This window comes from Jaculus jaculus, chromosome 11 (genome assembly GCF_020740685.1).
Source record: "Jaculus jaculus isolate mJacJac1 chromosome 11, mJacJac1.mat.Y.cur, whole genome shotgun sequence".
NCBI lineage: Eukaryota > Metazoa > Chordata > Mammalia > Rodentia > Dipodidae > Jaculus > Jaculus jaculus.
In genome coordinates this window covers 15,906,817-15,931,641 of record NC_059112.1, presented here as the reverse complement: position 1 = coordinate 15,931,641, position 24,825 = coordinate 15,906,817, and the positions used below count along the sequence as shown (strand labels likewise).

Below are 24,825 nucleotides of genomic sequence, written 5' to 3'. Positions count from 1 at the left end.
CTGCTATCTGATCAGCATTATGACTACATGGCTTCTTCCTTTGTTAGTATATTAGTTCTTTTCTCTCGCCTGTGACCAAACATATGACAGGGACAACTTATGGGAGGAGAGGTCTATTCTGGCTCAAGGCTGGTGGGGGGGGGGGGGAGTCATCAAGGGGGTGGGTGGGAAGGGAAGCCACGCCAGGAGTGTCTGGGTGCAGGCAGTGGTTACAGTGCTTCAGCAGTTACGAAGAACAGAGGGACAATGCAGGTGCTGCGGTGCGTGCTCTCCTTCCCTCCTCCATCCAGGGAATCCTGCCCAGGCGATGGTGCCATCCACATTCAGGTGGGTATTCCTTCCTCAGCTTATGCTCTACGGAAAGCCCCTCGCAGACATGCCCAAAGGTGTGCTTCGTGAATTCCCTGGCATTTCTTTTTTAAAAATATGTTATTACTTATTTGCAAGGAGAGAGAGAGAAAGAGAGAGAGGGAGAGAGAGAGAGAGAGAGAGAGAGAGAGAGAGAGAGAGAGAATGGTTGTTCCAGGGCCTCTTGCCACTGCAAATGAACTCCAGATGCAAGTGCCTCTTTGTGTATCTGGCTTTACATGAATACTGGGGAATCGAACCAGGAACCATCAGGCTTTCCAAGCGTTTTAACTGCTGAGCCATCTCTCCAGCCCCATCCTGGCACTTCTTAATCTAATCAAATTGACAGATGATGGTTAATTTATCGTCATAGCAATAGACACACTTTTCAGCCAGGCATATGATCAGTGAGTAAAATGATTATACCTGTCAGTTGTCCATACAGCCGAGGGTGGCCACACTTCTAAACCGTGAGTAATGACATGTAAGTAGAAGGATGGTGTGGGACTTTCAGAAAGCTGCTCTTAAAAATGGAGCCACCTGGGGCCGGAGAGATGGCTTAGCGGTGAAGCGCTATGAAGCCTAAGGACCCCGGTTCGAGGCTTGATTCCCCAGGACCCACGTTAGCCAGATGCACAAGGGGACGCACATGTCTGGAGATCGTTTGCAGTGGCTGGCGATCCTGGTGTGCCCATTTTCTCTCTCTGCCCCTTTCTCTGTCTGTTGCTCTCAAATAAATAAGTAAAAATAAACAAAAAAATTAAAAAAAAACATGGAGCCACCTGTTCTGCTGTCTGGTGAATGGAAGTGACTTCCGGAGCTCCATCTAATAGCCATCTTGGAAGACAGGGACACCCCTTAAAGATGGCAGAACAGAGACTGAAGAATCCATGGTAATGACCTGTAGGACTGTCAAACCATGAGATAGAAAGAAATGAAGGCCAGGCATGGTGGCGTACACCTTTAATCCCAGCACTCAGGAGGCAGAGGTAGGAGGATCGCCGTGAGTTCGAGGCCACCCTGACACTACATAGTGAATTCCAGGTCATCCTGGGCTAGAGTGAGACCTTACCTCCAAAAACCAAAACAAAAAAAAAAAAAAAGAAAGAAAAAGACAAAGCTTGTAGCTTTCAGTCACAGTCACTATCTTTCAGATCTCTGTTATTTACAATTAAATAAAATTCTGATCTAAAGAATGAAGAATACATGGTAAGAATGGTCATTTCTTCCTTCTAGGAACTAATTAATAATGAGTTTGGTTAGTCTACATATAACTGTATAAAGTACCTTCAAGCAGAGTGACAGAGAAATAACTACATGCAGGCTGCCTTCCTTAAGAGAGGAGATGCACGCACTCCTTGATCTACAGACACGTGTTGGAATTTTTCATTCTTGTGTGTGTGCGCATGTGCACATGCCTCTTGACTCTGCAAATGAATGTCAAACACTTGGACCACTTCTTTGCATCTGGCTATGGGGGCAGCATAGGAATTGAACCCGGGGCTGGTAGACTTTGCGAGCAAGTACTTTTTACCACTAAGCACACTTCCCAGTCCATGAAAATGTTTTTTTTTTTTCCCTGTCCGTAGGATGTTCCTCCAACAGGGAAGATTAGTGACCCTGAGGAAAGCTCAGCTCTGAGCCAGGGCAGCTCTGACCTCACTGAAACACTGCCCACGCCCTCCTCCACGTAAGGGGCGGCATGATGAGGGTGGCAGGATCGTTCCCTGGGCTCCGGAGTCCTGAGTGGGTTGGGGAGATAGAAAGGGAAGAGGACACAACATCACCCCAGCATGGCCTTTCTCTCTCACCTCTAGGCTGGCCTGACCTGGACTTTTTTGTTATGGGGCCCAACAGATCATCTTCTTATACAAGCCATTTGGAGCTTTCTTTTCTTTTCTTTTTGTAAATAAACATATTTATTTATTTGACAGAGAAAGGTGGAGAGAGAGAGAGAGAGAGGGAGAGAGAGAGAGAGAGAAAATGGGCATGCCAGGGCCTCCAGGCACTGCAAACAAACTCCAGACACCTGCACCCCCTTGTGTATCTGGCTAACGAGGGTCCTGGGGAATCGAGCCTGGGTCCTTTGGCTTTCAGGCAAATGCCTTAACTGCTAAGCCATCCTCCAGCCCTCTATCTTTTAAAATATTTTATTTATTTATTTGAGAGGGTGCATGCAGATAGATAGAGAGAAAGAGAGAGAATGGGCATAGCAGGGCCACCAGCTACTGCAAACAAACTCCAGATATATGTACCACCTTGTACATCTAGCTTATATGGGTACTGGGGAATCAAACCTGGGTCTTTAGACTTTGCAGGCAAGCACCTTAACCATACAAGCTATCTCTCCAGCCCCTTTTCTGTTTTTTGGTTGGCCTTGAACTCATGGCAATCCTCCTACTTTGGCCTCCTGAGGGCAAGGATTAAAGGTGTGTGCCACCACTTCTGCCTCTACTTTTACTTATAACCGAAAAGCATAGTAAACTACAAGTGTTGTTGGCTTTAAAGAGTTGCTAAGTTTGTTTGTTACATAAATTATGTGTCAGAAAAAGTCCTCTAAGATTCCACCTTACCCCAATAAGGATAGCCAACATCAAAAGGTCAAATGAAAATAAATGCTGGCGAGGATGTGGAGAAGCAGGGACACTCATTCACTGTTGGTGGGAATGCAGGATGGTACAACCACTTTGGAAAGCAATATGGAGACTCCTGAAAAAGCTGACTATAGAAATACCAACAGACCCAGTTATACCATTACTGGGCATGTACCCTAAAACCTTCAAACCAAAAGCCAGAGAGATTTGCTCAACCATGTTTGTAGCAGCTCAATTCGTAATAGCTAAAAGCTGGAATCAACCCAGATGTCCATCATTAGAAGAATGGATAACAAAGATGTGGTATATCTACACAATGGAATTCTATACAGCAGTAAGAAAAAATGACATAAAGAAATTTGAGGAAAAATGGTTGAACCTGGAACAGATCATTCTCAGCGAACTTACCCAATCACAGAAAAAAAATCGACACATAGTCTCACTCATCTGCAACACCTAACCTGAATTTGCCCAAGATGCCTTACATACCCAGCAAGCACCTCATGGACTAGACAATAAGATGGATGGGTGGGTGGGGAGGGAATCAAAGGGTGGAAAATAGTAATCCGGACCCAAACGGCAATGGTACCATAAAATTTTACTTCCTAAAAGACAGACCAAATGACTGAACCTTCACTAGTCCCTTACAGGAAACACCTGAACCACAAGACACTGGAGAGGGTAGGATCAAGACTGACCTAAATCTCCTACATCTTCCTTCCCTCCCTCTCCCCCTCTCCCCTCTATCTCTCTTCTCTCTAACTCTGGTATATTAGTTATCTTTTTCCTCAATTTCTTAATGGACACTGACCTGTAACCCCCACTTCCAGCTTGGGCCTACAATCCACAATGAGCTTTTGATCAGAGAAACCTACAAGGTTTCCCAAAACAATGACAGACTTCTGTCAGAGTAATTGATGACCCACCAAAGGCCAGTGGTAAGACCCTATTGCTGAAGACTCCATACGCAGCTGGCACGTAAAATGGAATGACATGGCTGGAAGCCAGGAGAGAGTCAGTCCCCAGACAGTCAGTGTGTCTAGTGCCAGAAGGCGCTACATAGGCGACTGGGGGAAGTGACCAAGATCTGTCCAAGCAACACATTGTTTAACCTAAGTAGCAACAATTAACTGGATGTGATACCCACACAAGTGCAATAGTGGTACACAGCCATGGTGAGGAATCAATTGCTCTTGATTTGGCTAACTGATCCACTCAGTGGTACTAGACCCTTAGCTGGAGCTGGGAAACAAGTCAGAACCATACCCAAACACAAGCCCACTCTACAATATCAAGCTACCATCAATCACGGGGTATAAGAGGGCCTACACCTATCAAACTGTCTATCAAAAAAGTAAGTGATATCTCAATTTTCTTGGTGCTAACTTACTCTCCGTTGGAGAATCTGCTTCTCTTTTCCAGATAGATGCAGATCCTAAGAAGTGAGCTGCCCCAACATACCTCAGAAGGGGCCCAACTGAAACTAAGGACAACTGGCGAAATAAGCAAGGGTGATGTTTTCCTGTGAACTGGATACCAGCACATAGGGGAAGGAGATCAATGCAGAGAAAAATCAACTCCTACCAAATCAGAGAGCCAGAGCCTCAGAGGCCCCCAACACCTCAGCACTGAAGCAGACCAAAAATGAACCCAACATGGCTCAGGGAAATCTTGCGGAAGAGGGGGCGGAAAGAATGTCAGAGTTACATGTTGGGTCATGATTTTCAGAGACATTTATCATACCAATAACTGGGGGCTAACTCCACAATGCACGACCCATTTTCAATAATAAGGAGGGTCTAATGGGAGGGGGTAGATCACAGATGAGCCTAAATAATGGTACCAAACTGCCTGTATTTACTGAAAAGAAAACTAATAAATTAAATTAAAAAAAAAAAAAAAGTCCTCTAAGTTCTCCACTGTATCGTTAAGTACAAACTGACTAAGGAATTTTGTGTGTTTAAAGAGCACAATTTGGGAAGGACTTTCTTAGGCATAACATAAAGCAAGATTTATCTTTAGCCTTTTTAGTTTGAACTCTCCCGATGAGGGTTTTATGGGGCCTGCCTCCCCACTCTCAGCCACAGTTGATGTCAAGTCATTGAAGTTTTGGCTTTGGCAGTGACTTCTTGGCTGAGAGCTCCAACTGCCCTAGAACTTTCCACTTAGGCAGGACCCACTCACTTCCAGCTTTTTTTTGGGGGGGGGAGGCAGGGGTTTATCGAGGTAGGGTCTCACTCTAGCTCAGGCTGACCTGGAATTCACTATGTAGTCTCAGGGTGGCTTTGAACTCATGGCGATCCTCCTATCTCTGCCTCCTGAGTGCTGGGATTAAAGGTGTGTGCCACCACACCTGGCTTGTTTCTAGGCTTTAAATATTTAAATTTTTTTTCAGATCAAGAGAGAGAGAGAGGGAGAGTGAGTTAGTGTGCCAGGCCTCAACCACTGCAATTGAACTCCATATGCTTCCGCCACCTAGTGAGCACATGTAACCTTGTGCTTGCCTCACCTTTGTGGGATCTGGAGAGTTGAACATAGGTCCTTAGGCTTCGCAGATTTGTTTATTTATTTATTTTGGGTTTTTTTTTTTTTGTTTTTTTTTTTTTGGTTTTTCGAGGTAGGGTCTCACTCTAGCCCAGGCTGACCTGGAATTCACTATGTAGTCTCAGGGTGGCCTTGAACTCACCGCAATCCTCCTACCTCTGCCTCCTGAGTGCTGGGATTAAAGGCGTGCACCACCATGCCCGGCTCTTATTTTGGTTTTTTGAGGTAGGGTCTCACTCTAGGTCAGGCTTGTCTGGAATTCACTATGGAGTCTCAGGGTGGCCTTGAACTCATGGCGATCTTCCTAATTTCTGCCTCCCAAGTGCTGGGATTAAAGGTGTACACTACCACACCCAGCTTCCAGCCTGATTTTCAATATTTTAAAATAGTTTATTTATTTACTTGCAAGCAGAGAGATAAAGACACACACACACACAGAGGGAGAGAGAGAGAGAGAGAGAGAGAGACAATGAGAGAGAGAGAGAGGAAGAGAAAGAGAAAGTATGGGCATAACCAAGGCATCTAGCCACTGCAAATGAACTCCAGATGTATGTGCCACTTTTTGCATCTGGTTTATATGGGTCCTGGGAAATCGAATCTAGGTTGTTAAGGCTTTGCAGGCAAATGTCTTAACTGCTGAGCCATCTCTCCAGCCCGGTTTTTAAATTTTTTAAAAAAGTTCATTTATCTTTAAGTTTTTATGTAAGTATATATTGTACGTTGAGCATTTTAACCCCTGCTTTCCCTTACCCTCCCATCACTCAGTTCTCAGGGAAGGACCATGGAGAAGGTAACAGATGCTTCTCTGGAGCCCTGGCCTACATTTTTCTTGTGTGTTAGAAAGAGCCGTGACTGGGTGTCATGGCGCATGCCTTTAATCCCAGCACTCAGGAGGCAGAGGTAGGAGGATCGCCTGAGCTTGAGTCCATGCTGAGCTTACACAGTGAATTCCAGGTCAGGCTGGGCTAGAGTGAGACTCTACCCTGACAACCCCCCGACTAAAAAAAAAAAAAAAAGAAACAGAAGTTAGGTAACTCATGTGATTCACTTCAATATTAAGAGGGTCAACCACAGCCATGTCAGATTCCTAACTGAATGCTCTCTGCCAGGTCACCTTTTTGCAGGGGAAGGGAGAAGAGAAATTGAAAACTCAGATCAGTTCATTCTTCCCTTCTCTCACTGGTCATTTATTCTTTGCTCTGCCATATCTGGTGGGAGTTGCAGGGTGGTCTGTATTGGAGGACCCAATCCCTCAGAGACCAAGACTCCTGTGAGTGAGTGACTCCGACATCCCCAGGACACCATGGTCCACACTGCTGCCTGCATCTCGGCAGGTGGTGACAGGGCAGTAAGAGTATGGAGGATTGCCAGAGAGGTTTTTATGGGCCAGACCTGAACATGTGTCACCTCCACTGATAATTCATTGGTCAGAATTAGTCACAACTCCACTTTTTTTTTTTGTTGTTGTTGTTTTCAAGGTAGGGTTTCACTCTAGCCCAGGCTGATCTGGAATTCACTATGCAGTCTCAGGGTAGCCTTGAACTCACAGCGATCCTCCTACCTCTGCCTTCCAAGTGCTGGGATTAAAGGCGTGCACCACCACGCCGGGCTTACAAGTCCATTTTTACCTGCGAGGGAACTTGGAAAATATGGTCTCTTTGTGTGCCCGGGAGGAAAGGAAATGGAGTCTGAGGAACAGCGAGCATCTCTGTGTCACAGACACTGTGAGCTTTGACTTGAAGTAGTAGTGTCATTGTTTCCCTAACAGCTGGCAAGTTGCCTGTGTAGGCAGAAGGTTATTAAACCCTTTGTTCCCTCCACATAGGAATTTGACTTTTGCTTAACTTTCTAGCACTGTTTCCCTGGAAACCCGATAAAGAAAGAATGTCAAGCTAGGAGTTAGGCAAGAGTACTAATGACAGAAATGACCCCTGCTTGGTACACCGCCGTAGATAGGGAGAACTACAAATATTGATGGAAAGCTAGAGCTCCTGGCTTCTCCAACTATGACGACTCTTGAATAATAACTGGGAGTGTCCTTTGAAGTGCTGGAAGCTGTATCCATGGAGTTGAGGTTTCCAAGCTAGGGTACCCCTGCATGCACCGCATGCCAACCTAGTGCTAACTCCTGGGCTGGCTCCTCAGGGTCAAATCAAACGGCTCCCAGAGGCCTGGGCACTACTTCATGAGTGAAGGGGTCACACAGAGAAGAGAACGGGCTGATGCTTCTTGGGTGGTGGCCTATGGCCAAGTCCTGAGCAGGGCTGGTGGCAGGTGGGCTGGTGAGTATGTATGACCACAGAGGCCCAGAACGCACATTGCCTGGGGCTGTGTCAATAGGAGGGCTCACGGAAATGCCTTGCTCAGCTGGCTGGTGCCATAAAGGACCAACTTTTAAGACAGAAAACCAGGATAGAAGGTTTTTCAGCATCTTTCACTCCAAGACTGCACAGAGAAACATCTGTCCCAAGCTGCTGTTTTTTTTCCTCTTTCTTTCTTTCCTTCCTTCCTTCCTTCCTTCCTTCCTTCCTTCCTTCCTTCCTTCCTTCCTTCCTTCCTTCCTTCTTTCTTTCTTTCTTTCTTTTGGTGACCCCATGGCATATTTACTTTGCTGGTTGAGATACTATGACTTTTCTCCTTTCATCCTCTTAAAGGAACTGGTTTGCCTTCAGATTAAAAAATGTTTCATTTGGCCTAGAGAGATGGCTTCGTGGTTAAGGTGAATGCCTGCGAAGCCAAAGGACTCAGGTTCGATTCCCTAATACCCATGTAAGCCAGATGTACAGGGAGTTCATTTGCAGTGGCTGGAGGCCACTCTTCCTCAAATAAATAAATAAATTCATAAAATATCTACAAAAGTTTCAACTGTCTATTCATTCATTCATTCATTCTTCTACCCAGAAGAAAATTATGTTTTACAAAATTGAATGAAGGCCGGCGTGGTGGTGCACAACTTGAATCCCAGCACTGGGCAGGCAGAGGAAGGAGGATCGCCCTGCGTTTGAAACCAGCCTGAGGCTACACAGTGAACTCCAGGTCAGTTTGGGCTACAGGGAGACTCTACCTGGAAAAACGAAACAAAACGGAACTTTGAATGAGGTTCCCTTCACCTTCAATGTGAGGAAACGAGAGTCCACGTTTATTACAGTAGTTGCTCGAGTCCACACACCATTGAGAAGTAGACTTCAGAGCACTGCCAAGTTCCCTGGTCCTCAGTTTAGTGCCCCCTCATGTTAAATTCTTTCAAGAAGGTGGTTGAACAGGCCTGGGGTTCAGGAGCTATAATTAGGAGGAGGAATAGAGGAGACAGGCAGCTGGTGGCCAGGGCTGGGGAGTGTTGACAAAAGAGATGAGCCTTAAGAACTGTCCAGAGAGCCATGTTTCCCCAGGCATGGGACGAATCAGCCTTCTTGGGCACTGAGACTCTGGAAGCACTTGTTCAGCCGCCAGAGGCATGGGAGTCCAGCACACTGCTTGTCTTGGAGACTTATGCCAACCACCATCATGCCAGAGCAGATGACATTTGATCAAAAAGGCCCCGTGAACCGCTCACTCTGAAACACTGCTAAAGTCCTCCTGATGCTACAGCTGAGGGACAGAGGACATCAAACACTGTGGCATGCAGGAAGGAGCATACACCTCCCAGGAATTGTGGACACACGTTTAGTGAGACACAGATGGGCATGAAGATGCCTCGGAAGGCTTAGACTTCTGGTCTACCGGGGTGAGCCCCCCTCCCCCCCTGTCCAAACTCAGCCTTTTCACACAAGCTGTCACTACTGACCATCTTAGTGGCCCTGTCCTAGGCAGGCTGGTGTCAGATGGGCTAAGACCAGCCAGCTTGTCCTTCAGGCGTTGACCCCCCCAGTATCTTCTTAGGTCGATATTACTTTTTGGGGCCCATGGAAGTGCTTTTAATATTCTTTTTTACAAACAGAAGGAAAAAAGAGAACTTATAGGTTCTAATGTTTTGACTTTAATTTAACGTTTTGCTTTTCTGTGTGGCCTACATCCTGGTGAAGGAAAAAGACAGAATGCTGCAAAGAGAAGGCCTTCCCTGCAGTTGTAAAAACAAGTATTCACGCAGTGTGTGCTATTTACATGCTAATGCTATCCTAAGTGTTTTACATACATTATTTCACCCAATTATTAGACTATTACTGTTTGCTTCATCTTACCAGGAGGAACTGGTCACTGCGAGGTGAAGTGGCTTGCCCAAGGTCACACAGTTAGAGGAAGGCATGGCTGGGCTGTGAACCCAGAAGTTCTGGCTCAGTCTAGAATCTGTTGCTGACTTCTCTGCTAACCTCCTCACGAAGATGTGAAAGAGCATTCTGGATAAGATCCACAATCCAGCATCCACCCATCCATCTACCTGCCTGCATATCTAGCAGAGACAAACTCAAGTTGCTCTGACGAGCGAGAGCGCGGGCCACGTCTAGCCAGGTTGGCGTCCTCTTCGATCACGCACGTCTCGTTGTCACCACTCTTCTGACTGGACTACAGCCTGGCTCCCCTGGGACTTCTGGATCCAGTCCAGACCCCATTCCTTTGTTCTTCCAGAGATGTGATAGTTCCTGATGATAAATCATATTCAAATGACAGGAATGACAGCAGCTCTGCATATGGACCACGACTGACGTATCTTCTTGAGTGGGGAGTGGAGTGGATGGGATGAAGTAACAAGCATCACCAATGCCAGTGGAGAAACGGCAGCGGCTCAGACGGTTAGTGAGCACACACGGGAGCAGGAGAGAGGACACGGGGATGGAGCCTGGGGCAGCAGGGTCCTGAGATTCACGGCAGAGTCCAGAGCACAGACTTAGGGCAGATGAAACAGAAATCCAGGGCCAGACCAGGGCTGATGCTGTGGGGGTTTGTGTTGGGACATCTCAGCTAGATTCTGAGACCACATAGAACTGGATGGAAAGATCTCCTGTAGCCATGGGGCTAAAGACCAAATTAGTACAAGAGAGGAAGAGACAATTGCTTCGTACGCTAGAGAGCTTTCTGTTGCTGTGACAAAATACCTCAAAATACCTTAGGTTCCCGCATATCTTTTCAAGAGCACACCCCCATGACCTACTTCCTTCAGTCAGGCCCGACTTCCCCACGTTTCTGTCTCCTAATAGCTGACACCAGCTGGGAACCAAATCTACAACCCGCAAACTTTTGGGGGGACATGGAAGAGCTAAACCATAGTGCTCGCCAATTCCATTGATCTTCAAATCCAGCCACATTTGGACTTACAGGCTGTGTCAGTTCTTCCCTTTGTATGTAAACTCTGCCTCCAAATACAGCCTCAATTTATAATAAAGGCACACGCATACATCGAAGACACACTCAATGGGAATTTACTAAGTACCTCCAGGATGTGAGCCGCCTTGTAGGCCCTGAGGATGTATCAGAATCGCTTGTCCTCACAGGACTCATACATGCACTTTAAAAATTCTTTAACTTTTCAGCAAGTTGGAAAACCCAAACAGATGAAAATACCCCATCATCCCGTCAAAAGGTTTTACTCTGGGCATATGAAGACAGGGCTCCTTTTTTTTTGCCCAACAAACCTGCCCTATCTCTCACAAGGCATGTATTATATATTTTTTTAATATATTATATAATTTTGGAGACTTATTTAATACAAACTTATATTAATTTTTTAAAAATATGTATTTATTAGACAGAGAGATGATGGACATTTCATGGCCTCTGACCACTGCAAATGAACCCTAGACTTCTTGTGCATATGGCTTACATGGGTCCTGGACATTGAACCCGGGTCTTTAGGCTTCACAGGCAAGTGCGTTAGCTGCTAAGCCATCTCTTCAGCCCTCATATTACTTTTTTTTATTTTATATTTTGTCATATTTTTACAAAAAAGGTTTTTGTTTTTTAACCCACGAACCTCTGCTGACACTGGGCTTCAAGAAGCAGAGCCCAAGCCAGGGGTTGGGATGCGGCTCCGCCCGGGGTCCGAGCCTCCGTGGTCTTCACCATCTCGTTGTGTGTGTGCAGCACCATCAGGGACAGCTCCCCACCATGCCCTCCGTGCCCCATGCTGCCCCACTTTCTACCCACTCATACGGTGAGTTTGGAGCAAGTGTGTTGATACATGCAAGATGGGAAATTTCACCCAGTGTGGTGGCACACACCTTTAATCCCAGCACTCGGGAGGAAGAGGTAGGAGGATCGCCGTGAGTTCGAGGCTACCCTGAGACTGCACAGTGAATTCCAGGTCTGCCTGAGCTAGAATAAGACCCTACCTCAAAAAACCACAAACATTTTTTTTTAGGAAAGGGAAATTTCACTTTCTGAAAGTCCTGGACGCAGGACAAGGTCCTGAGCTGGGGAGAGGCCAGAGCCGGCAGCAGGGAATAAACTCTAAGTCCATCAAGTCCTTATGACACCCGAGATTTATAGCTAATGCGTGTTTATGTGAAGCTGGCCCAAACAGTCACTGTGCTGGCCATAAAACAGAAAAGACCTCGTTAATTCTGTGGTTTCTTTTCTCTGCCAACCTCTGTAGTTATTTACTTCTTGACATTCCTTAGGGTTAATTTCATCATATATCATCAGTTTCCTTGTGTCTTTTGGAATAAGTCCACACCATGGTATTTAACCGTTTTATGTTTTTAATGACAAACTTACATAATATTGGTGAACTGAGTACATTCTCAATTTTTTAAAAAATACATATGTTTATTTATTTGACAGAGGGAGGGGGAAGAGCAAGAGAGAGAGTGCGTGAGCAAATGGGTACGCCAGGGCCTCCAGTCACTGCAAACAAACTCCAGATGCATGTGCCACCTCGTGTATTTGCCTTATGTGGGTACTGGGGAATCGAACGTGGGTTCTCAGGCTTTGCAGGCAAGTGCCTTTACTGCTAAGCCATCTCTCTAGCCCTATTCTCAGCTTTTAAAAAAGAGGATGGGACACTATGTTTGAAGGTCATGTGCTAATTTCTTTCTTTTTTTCTCTCTTGAGGTAGGGTCTCAGTCTAGTTCAGGCTGACCTGGAACTCACTATGTAGTCTCAGGGTGGCCTCGAACTCATAGCAATCCTCCTACCTCTGCCTCCCGAGGGCTGTGCCACCATGCCTGGCTCATGTACTAATTTCTATGGTCTTTGTGCCTTGGTAGGTGACTCTGTATGATCATCAGCACCAATCAATACTTTTCAATCCCCCCTGAGAACCGTGGTACAGTGGAGGAGGAGGTTTGTGATGGCTGCAGAGCCCCAGCACCCACCCTTGGCCACTGTGTGTCTGTGGCAGGTCACTTCCTTTTCTAGACTGCAAGATGATGCCTTGCTGACTCCCTAAATGTGGGAGTTACGTACAGAAGTGTTCAAGTACTAACGACTGTAGGCGTTTGCAAGAGGAAGAACAGGGGTTATGCTGGGCTAATTGGGAACATTCGTTCATGAGCATACACTCTTCAGACTTTGCACCCTAACGCTGATCTCCTCACCCAGTCATCGTTCTCACTGATGGCACATTCAATTCACCGGGAAGCATCAGGAAAGGGTGGGCATTATTACAGTTATCATGGGGAGAAGAAGATTCCCGTAGCACACTCGGCGATCCTTCCCATCTCAAACAGCTCTTCTTCCCTGGAAAGTCATCTTTGGTCTCCAGGAATCTTAGTTCTGGCCCTGTCTGGAGCACTGGAGACCTTCGGGCTCCGTGGCAGTGGCTTCCTCGCTTGGGCGTTCTTACGCCTTCTTTCTACTGAGTTTACAGAACCCTTCCCACTTTGACCTTGGGTTCTCCTTCTGCCTTCCTACTCAATGCTCCGAGCATGTTTCCCAGATGTCCTACCCTCCTTAGAGAGAAGCAAGGGAACTTCACTAATAAACGCTCTCCTTGCCACACACTTCTTTTTTCTTTGCCACAAACTTCTTTTGGGACCTTTTATTTTTATCCTGATGGCTTATGATATTGGTGAACTGCTTAGATTTAGAAATGTGGTGCTCATCTAAGGGTGTCCTGGGTCCTAAGAAAAGGAGGAAATGGGTGACAAGTTCTAAACAGTGGGTGACTCCTTATCTAGTGCCTATCTGCCATCAAGCCTGGGCACAAATAAATTGAGAGGCTTTCAGACTCAGCAGAGCCCCGAACTCTCAACTAAAAGGGAACTTGAATCCATGAGAAGGAACCCCTTATCTGGAGGTAGTGAATGGACATTCCCCTGTGGCCATGACCTTGGTATGTATGTATCACCACGACAGACTGACTGTTACTGAGAAGTGCAGGTGCTCACCTGGTGGGTGTGGTCCCCAGGAACATACACAGACTTGAACTGCCTCAGGAGATCCCGAGCTCCGGCGATCTCCCGGAGAGACGTGAAGAGCTCCTCCACGGCAGCCTGAGACTTAGGAAATGTCAGGTTGACTGCAGAGTCACAGCCTGAAACAGACCAGAGACGGTTTCTTCAGTGAGAAAATTCTTAAATTAAGTTTTCCTTATGACAGCTTGAGCTCGAGGTAATGGCTGGGTATTTCATTAACCCTACTTTCCCCTGGCTGTCCACCCACTGGGCTGTTTCGGTCATCCACGAGCACTGGAACATGGTGAGCGTAAACGCCTTTGGCAGAAGTGGGATCTGCGATCCGCTGGCTCCCACGGTCAGGCTGCACCGCCTTCACAGAAGAGAGCGGGGCCACAGTCACAGACCAGGCTTGGGAAACTGCGAGGGCACGCCAGGGGAAACACAAGCGGACTCTGTGATGAAGGGCTTTGCTCAAACCTCAGCAACAGCGCCCAGAGGGCAGGGTGGAAAGATAGGGCAAGAGTGTAGGGTTGTCCCGAGAGCAGAATTCACTGGACGCGCAAGATCTAACGAGTCTAGTGTGCTAAAGAGGCACAAGGCCTGTTTCACAAGGCAGCGGCCGGAGTTGCTGAAACGCTGCTCTCAGCCATTGTTCTCTTTCTCCTTGAATGCACTTACTCTCTTAGAAAGTTATACATACGACTTTTAGAAATAAGGCTCAGTTGCCAGGAAAGGCGGTACACACTTGAATATCAGCATTTAAGAGACCAAGGTAGGACTATTGTGAATTCAAAGACAGTCTGAGCTATATAGCAATACCTTGCCTCAGAAAATAAAACAAATTAAAAAATAAAACAAAGCAAAACAAAAAAGGAAATGTGGGTCAGAGAAAATCAGTAACTCATATGTGGTCCCACATACCAGTCCCTGGTAGATCCAGGGCTCAAAATGTCCCTCAGCTTGCAAGCCTAGGCTCCTCTAGGTATGGAGCCCTTCACCCTTCAAAGGTTCATGTGCAAATGTTGTGTATTCCAAGTTCGTGCTGCAATTACCAGATGAGAAGGGATGTGGATACAGAAGCTCCAGGAGGGAAGGAGTTGTTTCCCATGTTAATAGTAATCCCCATAATTATGGATGCTCAGCCTACAATGGGAAATGCTCCAGGAAGATTGTGCATATTAGCATACAATGGTAGTGTGGTTGAGCATATTAGCATATAATGGTGGTGTGGTTGAGCATATTAGCATATAATGGTGGTGTGGTTGTGCATATTAACATACAATGGTAGTGTGAATGATTGTGCATGTTAGCATACAATGGTAGTGTGATTGTGCATATTAGCATACAATGATAGTGTGGTTGTGCATATTAGCATACAATGGTAGTGTGATTGTACACATTAGCATACAAAGGTAGTGTGGTTGTGCACATTAGCATGTAATGGTAGTGTGATTGTGCACATTAGCATACAAAGGTAATGTGAATGAGATGTGTTCCCCACCCACCCTAACAGCCTCATGTGTTTTCAAAGCCTGGTCCCCAGCTGGTGGCAGTTTGGGAGGTGGAGCTTTCTGGAGGAGGTGTGTTTCTGTGGATAGGCTTCAAGGTGCTTAGCTTAGCTTAGCTCACTCTCTTGCTGCTTTCTGCCAGCTGCTGTGGCAAGATGTGGTATCCAGCCTCTGCTTTACCATCCTTTCCCTGCCATTGTGAAGCTTCCCCTAGAGACTGTAGGCCAAAATAAGCACTTTCTTCCCATTGGCTGCTCTTGGTCAGGTGGTTAGTCCCAGCAATGAGCGATAACCACAACACATACTTAATCTGCAAAGAAACCCAGCATAGTAACATAGTAGACACTATTATCACTCCCATTTTGCAGATGGAGAAACTGAGCCTTGGAGAGGTCACACAAGGTCACACCTCTAGTAGCAGTCAGTGGTAAAGCTAAGATTTAAATCCTTGCTGTCTCACTCTGGAAGTAGTCTGCTAGCTGCTGCCTTGTTTTCACATATGTTAAGACCACACTGTAAGAAAGTCAAGAATTGCACTTAATTCACCTTTAAGCCAAAGAAATGCTTTTAAAAATTTTTTTGTTATTTATTTATTTATTTGAGAGTGACAGACAGAGAGAGAAAGAAGTAGATAGATAGATAGATAGATAGATAGATAGATAGATAGATAGATAGATAGAGAAAGAGAGAATGGACATGCCAGGGCCTCCAGCCACTGCAAAGGAACTCCAGATGCGTGCACCCCCCTTTGTGCATCTGGCTAACATGGGTCCTGGGGAATCGAGCCTCGAACTGGGGTCGTTAGGCTTGACAGGCAAGCGCTTAACCACTAAGCCATCTCTCCAGCCCAAGAAATGCTTTTTTACAATGGAGGGAGTACCACATGCCTTTCTTCCCAGGAAGATCCAGGTCTGTCCCTGAGGTTGGCTTTACTGGGTGGGTGGCTTGCAGCTGGACCCAGGCCCTTCCTTTCTGGCTGCACAAGGTGTGAGATTTCCCAGGCCTGCTCCTTTGACTCTGCTCCCTGTCAGGTGCTGTATTCAGTTACTTCCAATGCGCCCTTGACAGTTCCATTAAGTCAGCTTATGTGATAATAGCGTTTTGTAAAGGAACTCTTAAGTGTACAATTCCAGTCAATTCTCATTTAATCCACTTAGTTAAATAGATAATACATCAGCAGTGGGTCCCAGCCTTTAGCTGAGCATGGCCTGTGAACTTCAGTTGCCGGCCTCCTGATAAGGGAGGCCCCTCAACTCCCTAGGGTGCTCCTGTGTTCTTAAAAATGAGGGATGACTCATTCCCTTGCAATGTCTTTCTGTGGAGGGCTTGGGGGGGTCTCCTGGGCAGGAGTCCAGTTATTCCTTAGAGCAACAACACAGAGCTCCTATGTCAAGCCCCCCCCCCATCCTCCTTTTGCTAAAGGCCCTTCATTTCAGCAGAGGAAGGACAGTTGTCTCCATGACTGAACTCTCCCAGGACCCACATTTCCAGGCACAGCACCCACCACCCAAAAGGGCAGAGGCCGATGGCTCAGCAAGCCTCCTGCGGTGGCTGAAATGACACCGCACTCGGTTCTCAGGTGGCTGAATTCTTTTCTCTCTGGGGCTCCCAGAGTCTACCAGGTTTGCAACTCTCTGGTTCTTGGGGGGCAGGGGGCGGGAGCACCAAGATCCAGGTTTTCTTTCACAAATCTGCTTTCATTTTGTAAGCATTCAAGAAAACAAAGCATTTCAGCTAGGAGGCTATGACTTTCTGGGCTGGAGCTGAAGTGGCTCTTATCTAAAGCCTTCACCACACACGCACAGCTGTGTGTACATGTGCTTATGCTGGTCAAACACAGAGTGAGTGAGGCACTCCTGTGGCTGGAGGTACGGGAGAGAGGTGGCTAGAATCGAATTTGAAGCAGCTCCCTATCTACTGATAACATTCTCCCTACAGGTTTAAAGGCTTCTGTTATCCGTATGGGAAATTCACTGTTCAAATTAATGTACTCTACGTCTGGTCAGAGGGTCCCTTCTGATGCAAGCTGGCCTTCTCACCCTTCTACCAGCCCGGAGTTGAGAACATGAAGCGTACTTTCTCACTGGCACCCTTGCCACTGGCCCCCAGGAAACCCTGAGCAGCAGGGTCCCACTTCCGGGGGCAGTGAGAGAAAAGGGCTGTTGGGGTCTGATGCAGCCAGAGTTCAGAGCGTGGCAAGGTCATGACCTGCCTCATCCATCCAGTAGTCTGACAACCCCCTTTTCTCGCATTTAAAATAATTGCTTTTTAATGGGGAGTCTTTAATCGGGCCCCCAAATCTAATTCTTGGCAAACGAAAACAAAAGTAAACAAAAGCAAAACCAAATAAACTTGGCGAGTGGCGTCACCTCTGAAATCCAGAAATGCTGACTGTGCACAGAATGACCCTTGGGGATGGCGGTCCTTGTAAGTGTGAGAGGCAAGCAACAAGAGCCCTCCTCCCATTCCCTGCGATGGATGGGAAAGTGGGAAATTATCAACAGAGAGAATCATGAAGGACTGCTCTCTCTCACACACACATATCCGTATGCACCCATCTAACCACCCTCCCTAACCTCCCACCCATCTAGCTTTCCATCCAAACGCACACACACGTAAATTTGTTTTAAATGAAAACAGTTTCTTGAGCTATGACAGTGGAAATATAAGTGGGTTTTGACTTATTTTATTTTAACTTTTTTTGGTTATCTGAGGTAGAGTCCTGCTTTAGCCCAGGCTGCCATAGAATTCACTATGGAGTCTCAGGGTGGCCTCAAACTCATGGTGATCCTCCTACCTCTGCCTCCTGAGTGCTGGGATTAAAGGTGTGTACGAGCATGCCTGGTGGAGTTTTGATTTTTCTGTCTTCGAGGTAGGGTCTCACTCTAGCTCAGGAAGAATTCATTATGTAGTCTCTGGGTGGCCTCGAACTCACAGTGATCCTCCTACCTCTGCCTCCCGAGTGCAGAGCTTTGATTTTTTTTTTAAATTTTTTGTTTATTTTTACTTATTTGAGAGCAACAGAGAGAGAGAGAGAAAGAGGCAGATAGAGAGAGAGAGAGAATGGGTGTGCCAGGGCTTCCAGCCACTGCAAACCGAACTCCAGATGCGTGCAACCCCTTGTGCATCTGGCTAACGTGGGTCCTGGAGAATTGAGCCTCGAACCGGGGTCCTCAGGTTTCACAGGCAAACGTTTAACGCTAAGCCATCTCTCCAGCCCCCCGCCCCAAATTTTTACTTGTTTATTTGAGAGACAGAGCGGGGGGCAGAGGAAGAGAGAGAGAGAGAGAGAATGGTTGTGCCAGGGCCTGTACTCACTGCAAACGAACTCCAGACACATGTGCCACCTTGTGCATCTGACTTATGTGGGTCCTGGGTCCTTTGGCTTTACAGGCAAGCACCTTAACCACTAAGCCATCTCTCCAGCCTAGAGAGTTCTGATTTTTGAAGGGCTGGCTGGCCCAAGTATCAACCTCTGATCTAGGGTAGTTTAGCTGAGCAGGCCAAGAATTCAGCAGCCTGACTTGGATGTTACCACACTGCTAGCTCACCTCACTAGGGGTTCTTTAGTGAGATACTCTTCCTTGGAAGGTTTCACTCTTTTGGAAAAAGAAGGGTTGGTAGATACCTGGTGTGTGAATGACTACTTCCTAATCTTGGGCCCATGGGTTTCAGTGAGTTTCAGACTCCTCTGTGGAAATTTCACAGTGCTGTGTCTGTGAATGGCAATGATATACCTCACATATTCTGAACCTGGGAAGTGGCAATGCTGATATGTGACCTTAAGCATATGCTTGATGTCAAAAATGCTTTCGTTAATTGAAATATTAAAAAGTAAATGGGAAAAAAATCAAAACAGAAATGTGCTCCACTTCACTAATCCTTCTCAAGGGCTTTTCTTTGAGAACTATCTACTGTTTAGAGTTCTTCCTTCCACACGCCATTATACCCTGTGTAGGACTTCCTACCTGCCCTCTATCCTTTCAAAGTGGAGCTGGAAGTTAGACACCTGCAGCACAATCAGAATTCTTCTAGATTTAACGGTTTACTTTCTTCTCCGTTCTTTTACAGTTGCCTTATTCACACTTAATTCAAAAGCATTGTTTAAAGAATGATCAATTTCTGCTGAGTCTTTCAAAAACATTCAATTAGGTTTGTCACTGAAAACAGCTTTTTAAAAAAAATTATATTCATCATTTTGTGAAAACATTTAATGAAACCTTGTGATGCAGTAACAATTACAACTGTAGAAGCCAGTTGGGGAGAAACATCAGAGAGCGCACAGCTTCACGAGGAAGAGCAGGCTTGTGTGAGGCCAGGTAGAAATGGCTTCAGGGGGCGCTGCGGGCATGGCTCCGTGGTTAAAGGCGCTTGTTTACAAAGCCTACTGGGTTTAATTCTCCAGCCACTTCTGTATTGCCGATCAGGCATTTGTTTGCCAGAGCAAGAGATCTTGATACACGTGCACGCACGCCCATACATACATGAAAATAGATTTAAAAATACTAAAACCCAAGAAAAAGCTATAGAATAAGTATGATCCGAGTGTGGCTTCCATCATATTTTACAGAAAGATTACAGAAGGATTACGTTAGCTATTTTGGTGATGGGTCCACGTAGAGCCTGGTTAAGAATATATGATATAGGTAGATAAGAATATATGATATAGATATGGAAAGATGGCTTAGTGGTGAAGGTGCTTGCCTGTGAAGCCAAAGGGCCTCGGTTTGATTCCCCAGGACCCACGTAAGCCAGATGCACACAAGGTGATGCATGCGTCTGCAGTTCGTTTGCAGCAGCTGAGGCGCTGGTGGGCCTATTTTCTCTATCTCTCTCTTCTCTTCAAATAAATAAATAATAAAAACACTTATATCAAAAGAGAACATGCATGTAAATTCATAGTGTATTTGTTCATTATTATAAATGAAAAAACACAAGTAGATTCGTGAGGTTCCGCATTTATACTACGCAGGCATTTGTGTCCATGTTATTAATCTCACGACCCTTAAGTTCTCTTAATACCTAAAACCACAGCCTGGGCTTTCGCACATCAGGCCTCACAGGGCCACTTTCTTCCTTTACCATGAGCGTTGCTCGGCAGGTGTGGTGGAAATGGCCCATGTGCTTGTAGGAGTCAATGAGGCTGCCTAAAGAAGTCCAAAGAAGCCGGGTGTGGTGGCACACGCCTTTAATCCCAGCACTCGGGAGTTCGAGGCCACCCTGAGACTCCATAGTGATTTCTAGGTCAGCCTGGGCTACAGTGAGAACTTACCTCGCAAAACCAAAAAAAGAAGTCCAAAGAGTTGGCCAGAAAGACCAATGCTAAGGCCCCCAAGGACCAGGCCAGGTAGGAGCTTTACAAGGCTGCTTCCGGAAGGTGCTTCGCAGATGCCCACTGGACCCTGAGCAAACTGATCCCCAAGCCCTTTGGACAGTTAAGGAGACAGACAGGAGGACAAGGTTCAGTGAGAGTTGGGACTCTGCACTCTGCGTCCCTGCTGGTCCAGCATAGTGCCTGGTTCACAGAAGACACTCACTAAGTATTCCTAGATAAATGAATGTGGAAAATAGAGAGGGTAGAGGAAAAAGAGTTGAGTCAGACCCAATGCATTATAAGGCGACAGCACTGGATTTCCTGGGCAGGTGAGGAACGCACTCAGCAGGGAATTTCAAACAAAGAGCTCCCAGAGGGCCTTGAGCAATTGCAGCTCACAGGGGAAGAAGATCAGCTCTCGGAAAGGCTCCTGGAGAAAAGCAACTTCCACTGGCTGAGAAATTCTGTTTGTCTGTGTAACAGGCAAAACGAAACGACATGCACTTCAGGCACACGTGGGTATCTCACACAGCAGAATGGTAAACACAGATCTCAGCGCAGTGGCTGGCTCTGGACAGGGCGAGTGTGTGTGTGTGTGTGGGGGGCAAGTAGGTAAGAGGCTAAGAGGCAGGCTAGGGGACTGGGTCCATGGGTATTTAGAATTTAATTATGCTTTCTAGAATACCTATCAGGTGATCTTTTATATGTACCAGCTATTATCCTTAAAAGTATAACAAAAAACCAGTTCTACTACTTTCTAAGCCTCCAGCAAATTTGGGCTTTTAAAAATAGCTGATTAAAGGAACAAATGACAGCTGCAGTCTGTTAACGGCCTAGGATGTTGGTGGACAAGGGAAGGCTTGTACATTCAGGTGAGAGTGTGACATTAGTTGCATGTGAATTCTAGGCCCCAGCTGTGAGGTTTGTATTTATTTATTTATTGTAAGAAACTGCATGGAGGGGATGTCTGAAGGAAGGCCAGCCAGCAGGAATGTGCTTCAGAATTTAAGACTTTTTTTTTTTTGAGGGTGACAGAGAGAGAAAGAGGCGTGTGTGTGTGTGTGTGTGTGTGTGTGTGTGTGTGTGTGTGTGTGTAGTGAGAGAGAGAGAGAATGGGGCACCAGGGCCTCCAGCCACTGCAAACTCATTCCAGATGCATGCGCCCCCTTATGCATCTGGCTAACGTGGGTCCTGGGGAATCGAGCCTCGAACCGGGGTCCTTAAGCTTCACAGGCAAGCGCTTAACCGCTAAGCCATCTCTCCAGCCCACTTAAGACAGTTTTAATGATAGCTTTGACTGGTAAGGCACGAGGTTAAGCTGCCAAGAAGGCCCAGAAAGCAAAAACTGCCTGGGACTCAGGCAGTGCGAGCAGTGGCCATCGCAGAAGTGGTGATTGGGCCCAGGCTAGCTCTAAGACTTCCCTGTAGGAGATCTCTAAGAAGCTTCTCCGAGATGGCTTCTCTAACAGCCAGAGCTCTTCACAGAATCAGCTGACTGGGAGTTTATGTGGTTAAGTAAGAGAAACAGTGCGATTTTCATAGACCATGTGGCCCTGTCACATTAATACAGTTTCACATGCTGGCTATTACATGTCTGTTAACTGACCTAAACACACTGCTCACGAGATCTGGAGTTGAAGGCATCTGAAATACTCCCAATGTCCGAGCCCATGTCTTTTTTTTTTTTAAATATTTTATTTTTATTTATTTATTTGACACAGGAAGATGGAGAGATAGAGAGACAGAGAGAGACAGAGAGGAAGAGAGAGAGAAAATAGGCACGCCAGGGTCTCCAGCCACTGTAAACGAACTCCAGATGCATGCGCCCCCTTGTGCATCTGGCTAACGTGAGTCCTGGGGACTTGAACCTGGGTCCTTGGGTTTTGCAGGCAAATGCCTTAACTGCTAAGCCATCCCTCCAGTCCCGAGCCCATGTCTTTAAGGGGGTAGGCATCAGATTTTTTGGTTAGATACATAAGCTATCTTTGTGCTATTAGGAAGGCAGAGTCATATCATGTTGACTCTGGGCCCCTTTCCCAGCCATGACATCTGCTGTCAAGGGAAGCATGCCCAGATAGCCACGTACCCTAGAGCTTGTGTCCACCAACCTTGCCATCCCGCAGGCAGCTGGCACATGGGTTCTACCAGCAATCACAGCCAAGGACTCAAGCTGGCAGATCCCACTATGAGCCTTCCTAAAAGGTTGCTTGTTTTTATTCTGTTGAGCTAACTCTATTGAATTACCAACTCGCCATTTATACTGTAATAAGTCCCCTTTCGAAGTTTGTTGACGTTTCTGGTGGCTCTGACTAGCTCCAGAGGGTTTGTCGGCTCTCAGAGCTGACTTCGAGAGGCCCCCTCCACCTGGTTGGATGTGACAGCGGTCAGGTGGCGGAGCCCTGAGGGACAGGCCACTTCCACCTCCTGAACTAGGAATAGAGGCTCACAAAAGAATGAGCACAACATGCCCATGAGTTCAATATCGTTAAAATATAGTTGAAATTGGCTTACTTCTTCTTTTTTTTTTTTTTTTTTTTTTTGGTTCTTCGAGGTAGGGTCTTATTCTAGCTCAGGCTGACCTAGAATTCACTATGGAACCTCAAGGTGGCCTCGAACTCACAGCGATCCTCCTACCTGTGCCTCCCGAGTGCTGGGATGAAAGGCATGCGCCACCACGCCATGCCTGGCTTACTTCTCTTTTACTGGGAAGCTGGATGAGCGCACAAAAAATGAAGGATTGGCACGCCAGGGCCTCCAGCCACTGCAGACGAACTCCAGACGCATGCGCCACCTTGAGGATCTGGTTTGGGTCCTGGAGAGTCAAATCTGGGTCCTTAGGCATTGCAGGCAAACCCCTTAACTGGTAAGCCACCTCTCCAGCCCTTACTTCCTTTTACTTTCAGTTGAGAAGCCTGCCCTTAATGGATTTTAGGAAGGAGGAGTACTCTCCCAGTACAAAGTTCTAGAACTACCAGGCCAGTCCAGCAAGTCAGGTGAGGGAAAGAGAAGTCCCCAGCCCCTTTCCACAGATGGCCCCTCTCACAGCTGCTGGAGGTGGATGGACCTGCCCTCCAGGAAGTGGGGGTGCCACGGCACTTCCTACAACAGACCCCGAGCCCTGTTGCCCTTCATGCCCTGTTCCTCTGTTTCCTATCACAAGCATGTGGGTACTTGGGAGGTGTGACCTGACCCGGGCGCAGCACAGCCCCCATCAGGAAGATGACCTGGAGGCTTTCTGGGGGTGTGACCAAGAAGGAGTTGTGGGGGACCACATCCAGGCCTAGCATCTCCGCTCCATTCTGAATGTCAGCCCAGGTCCCTGTGAAAATCCCACTGTGCACGAGGAAGATTTTTTTTTTTTCCCAAAGAGATAAAGGCTGTTCTTTATTTCAGAAATGGCGATGAAATGGGGGTACAGAGTGTGGAATAACATGGTGTCATTTCTGAGAAGCACTCTCACCCAGGTCTCAGTGAATACCTCCCCCTGAGTGTTGCATGTCTAGTAATTCTATAAACCAGCACGGTGGGCAACTGTTCATTTGTAGAAAAGGATGAAATCGGAAGTTCAAATCATGCCATATTCAGAAGCCTTTCAAATTATGGTCTGGCCCTCCTCCTAACCTCTTGTTCTCATAGTCATTTAGAAGATTTTTTTGGGAAACTTTTCTTTCCCATTATGTTTTTTGAGCCCAGCTCACGCACTGGTTATCAGGAGACGCTGTGAGCACAGGGGATACTCCCCAGCATTTTGGGGGAGGGAGAGGTGGGTAATAACCCGGGATCACTTTCTGATCTACTTCAGAAAGAGGGAAGAATAGAAGGGAAGCTTACTGGCCTAAAGTTTTCTTTCATCCCTTTTGTTTCTTAAAAGAACACAAGAACAAATGGAGTTTATTTTTCTGCCACTAGCAGACAGATCAAATGCGTCCTCCCTCTCCCTCCCCCTCCCCCAGTGCACACACAAATCACTCTGCCCCCTTCCAATGTCCCCTGCACCTGTTGCTGTAAATCTCCATTGACCCGAGCCAGCATCGCTATGCCTGAAATTTAAGCTCCCACTAAATGAGGCCCCTTATCTATTGCTTTTTTTTTTTTTTTTTAACATTTTATTCTGGTGGCAGCATGGATTAGTGTGTGGGTTGGCCATGCATGATTCAGAGATGGGATGTGATCCAGAGAGGACTGCCAATGGGTTCCAGGCAAGAAAGAGAAGGTAAAAATAGTGCCGTGTGCCTCGTCTCTCCTTG

The 24,825-nt window shown here is 46.6% G+C and overlaps 1 protein-coding gene across 1 annotated transcript in view; it reads right to left on the bottom strand.

Annotated features, from left to right (window-relative positions):
- Positions 1–24,825, bottom strand: part of Scfd2 (sec1 family domain containing 2) — a 357,956-nt gene that overhangs the window by 30,524 nt on the left and 302,607 nt on the right. Inside the window, exon 6 of the mRNA XM_004658696.2 lies at positions 13,748–13,893. Coding sequence (XP_004658753.2) covers positions 13,748–13,893 — 146 coding nt within the window. The remainder of the gene's footprint in view (positions 1–13,747; positions 13,894–24,825) is intronic.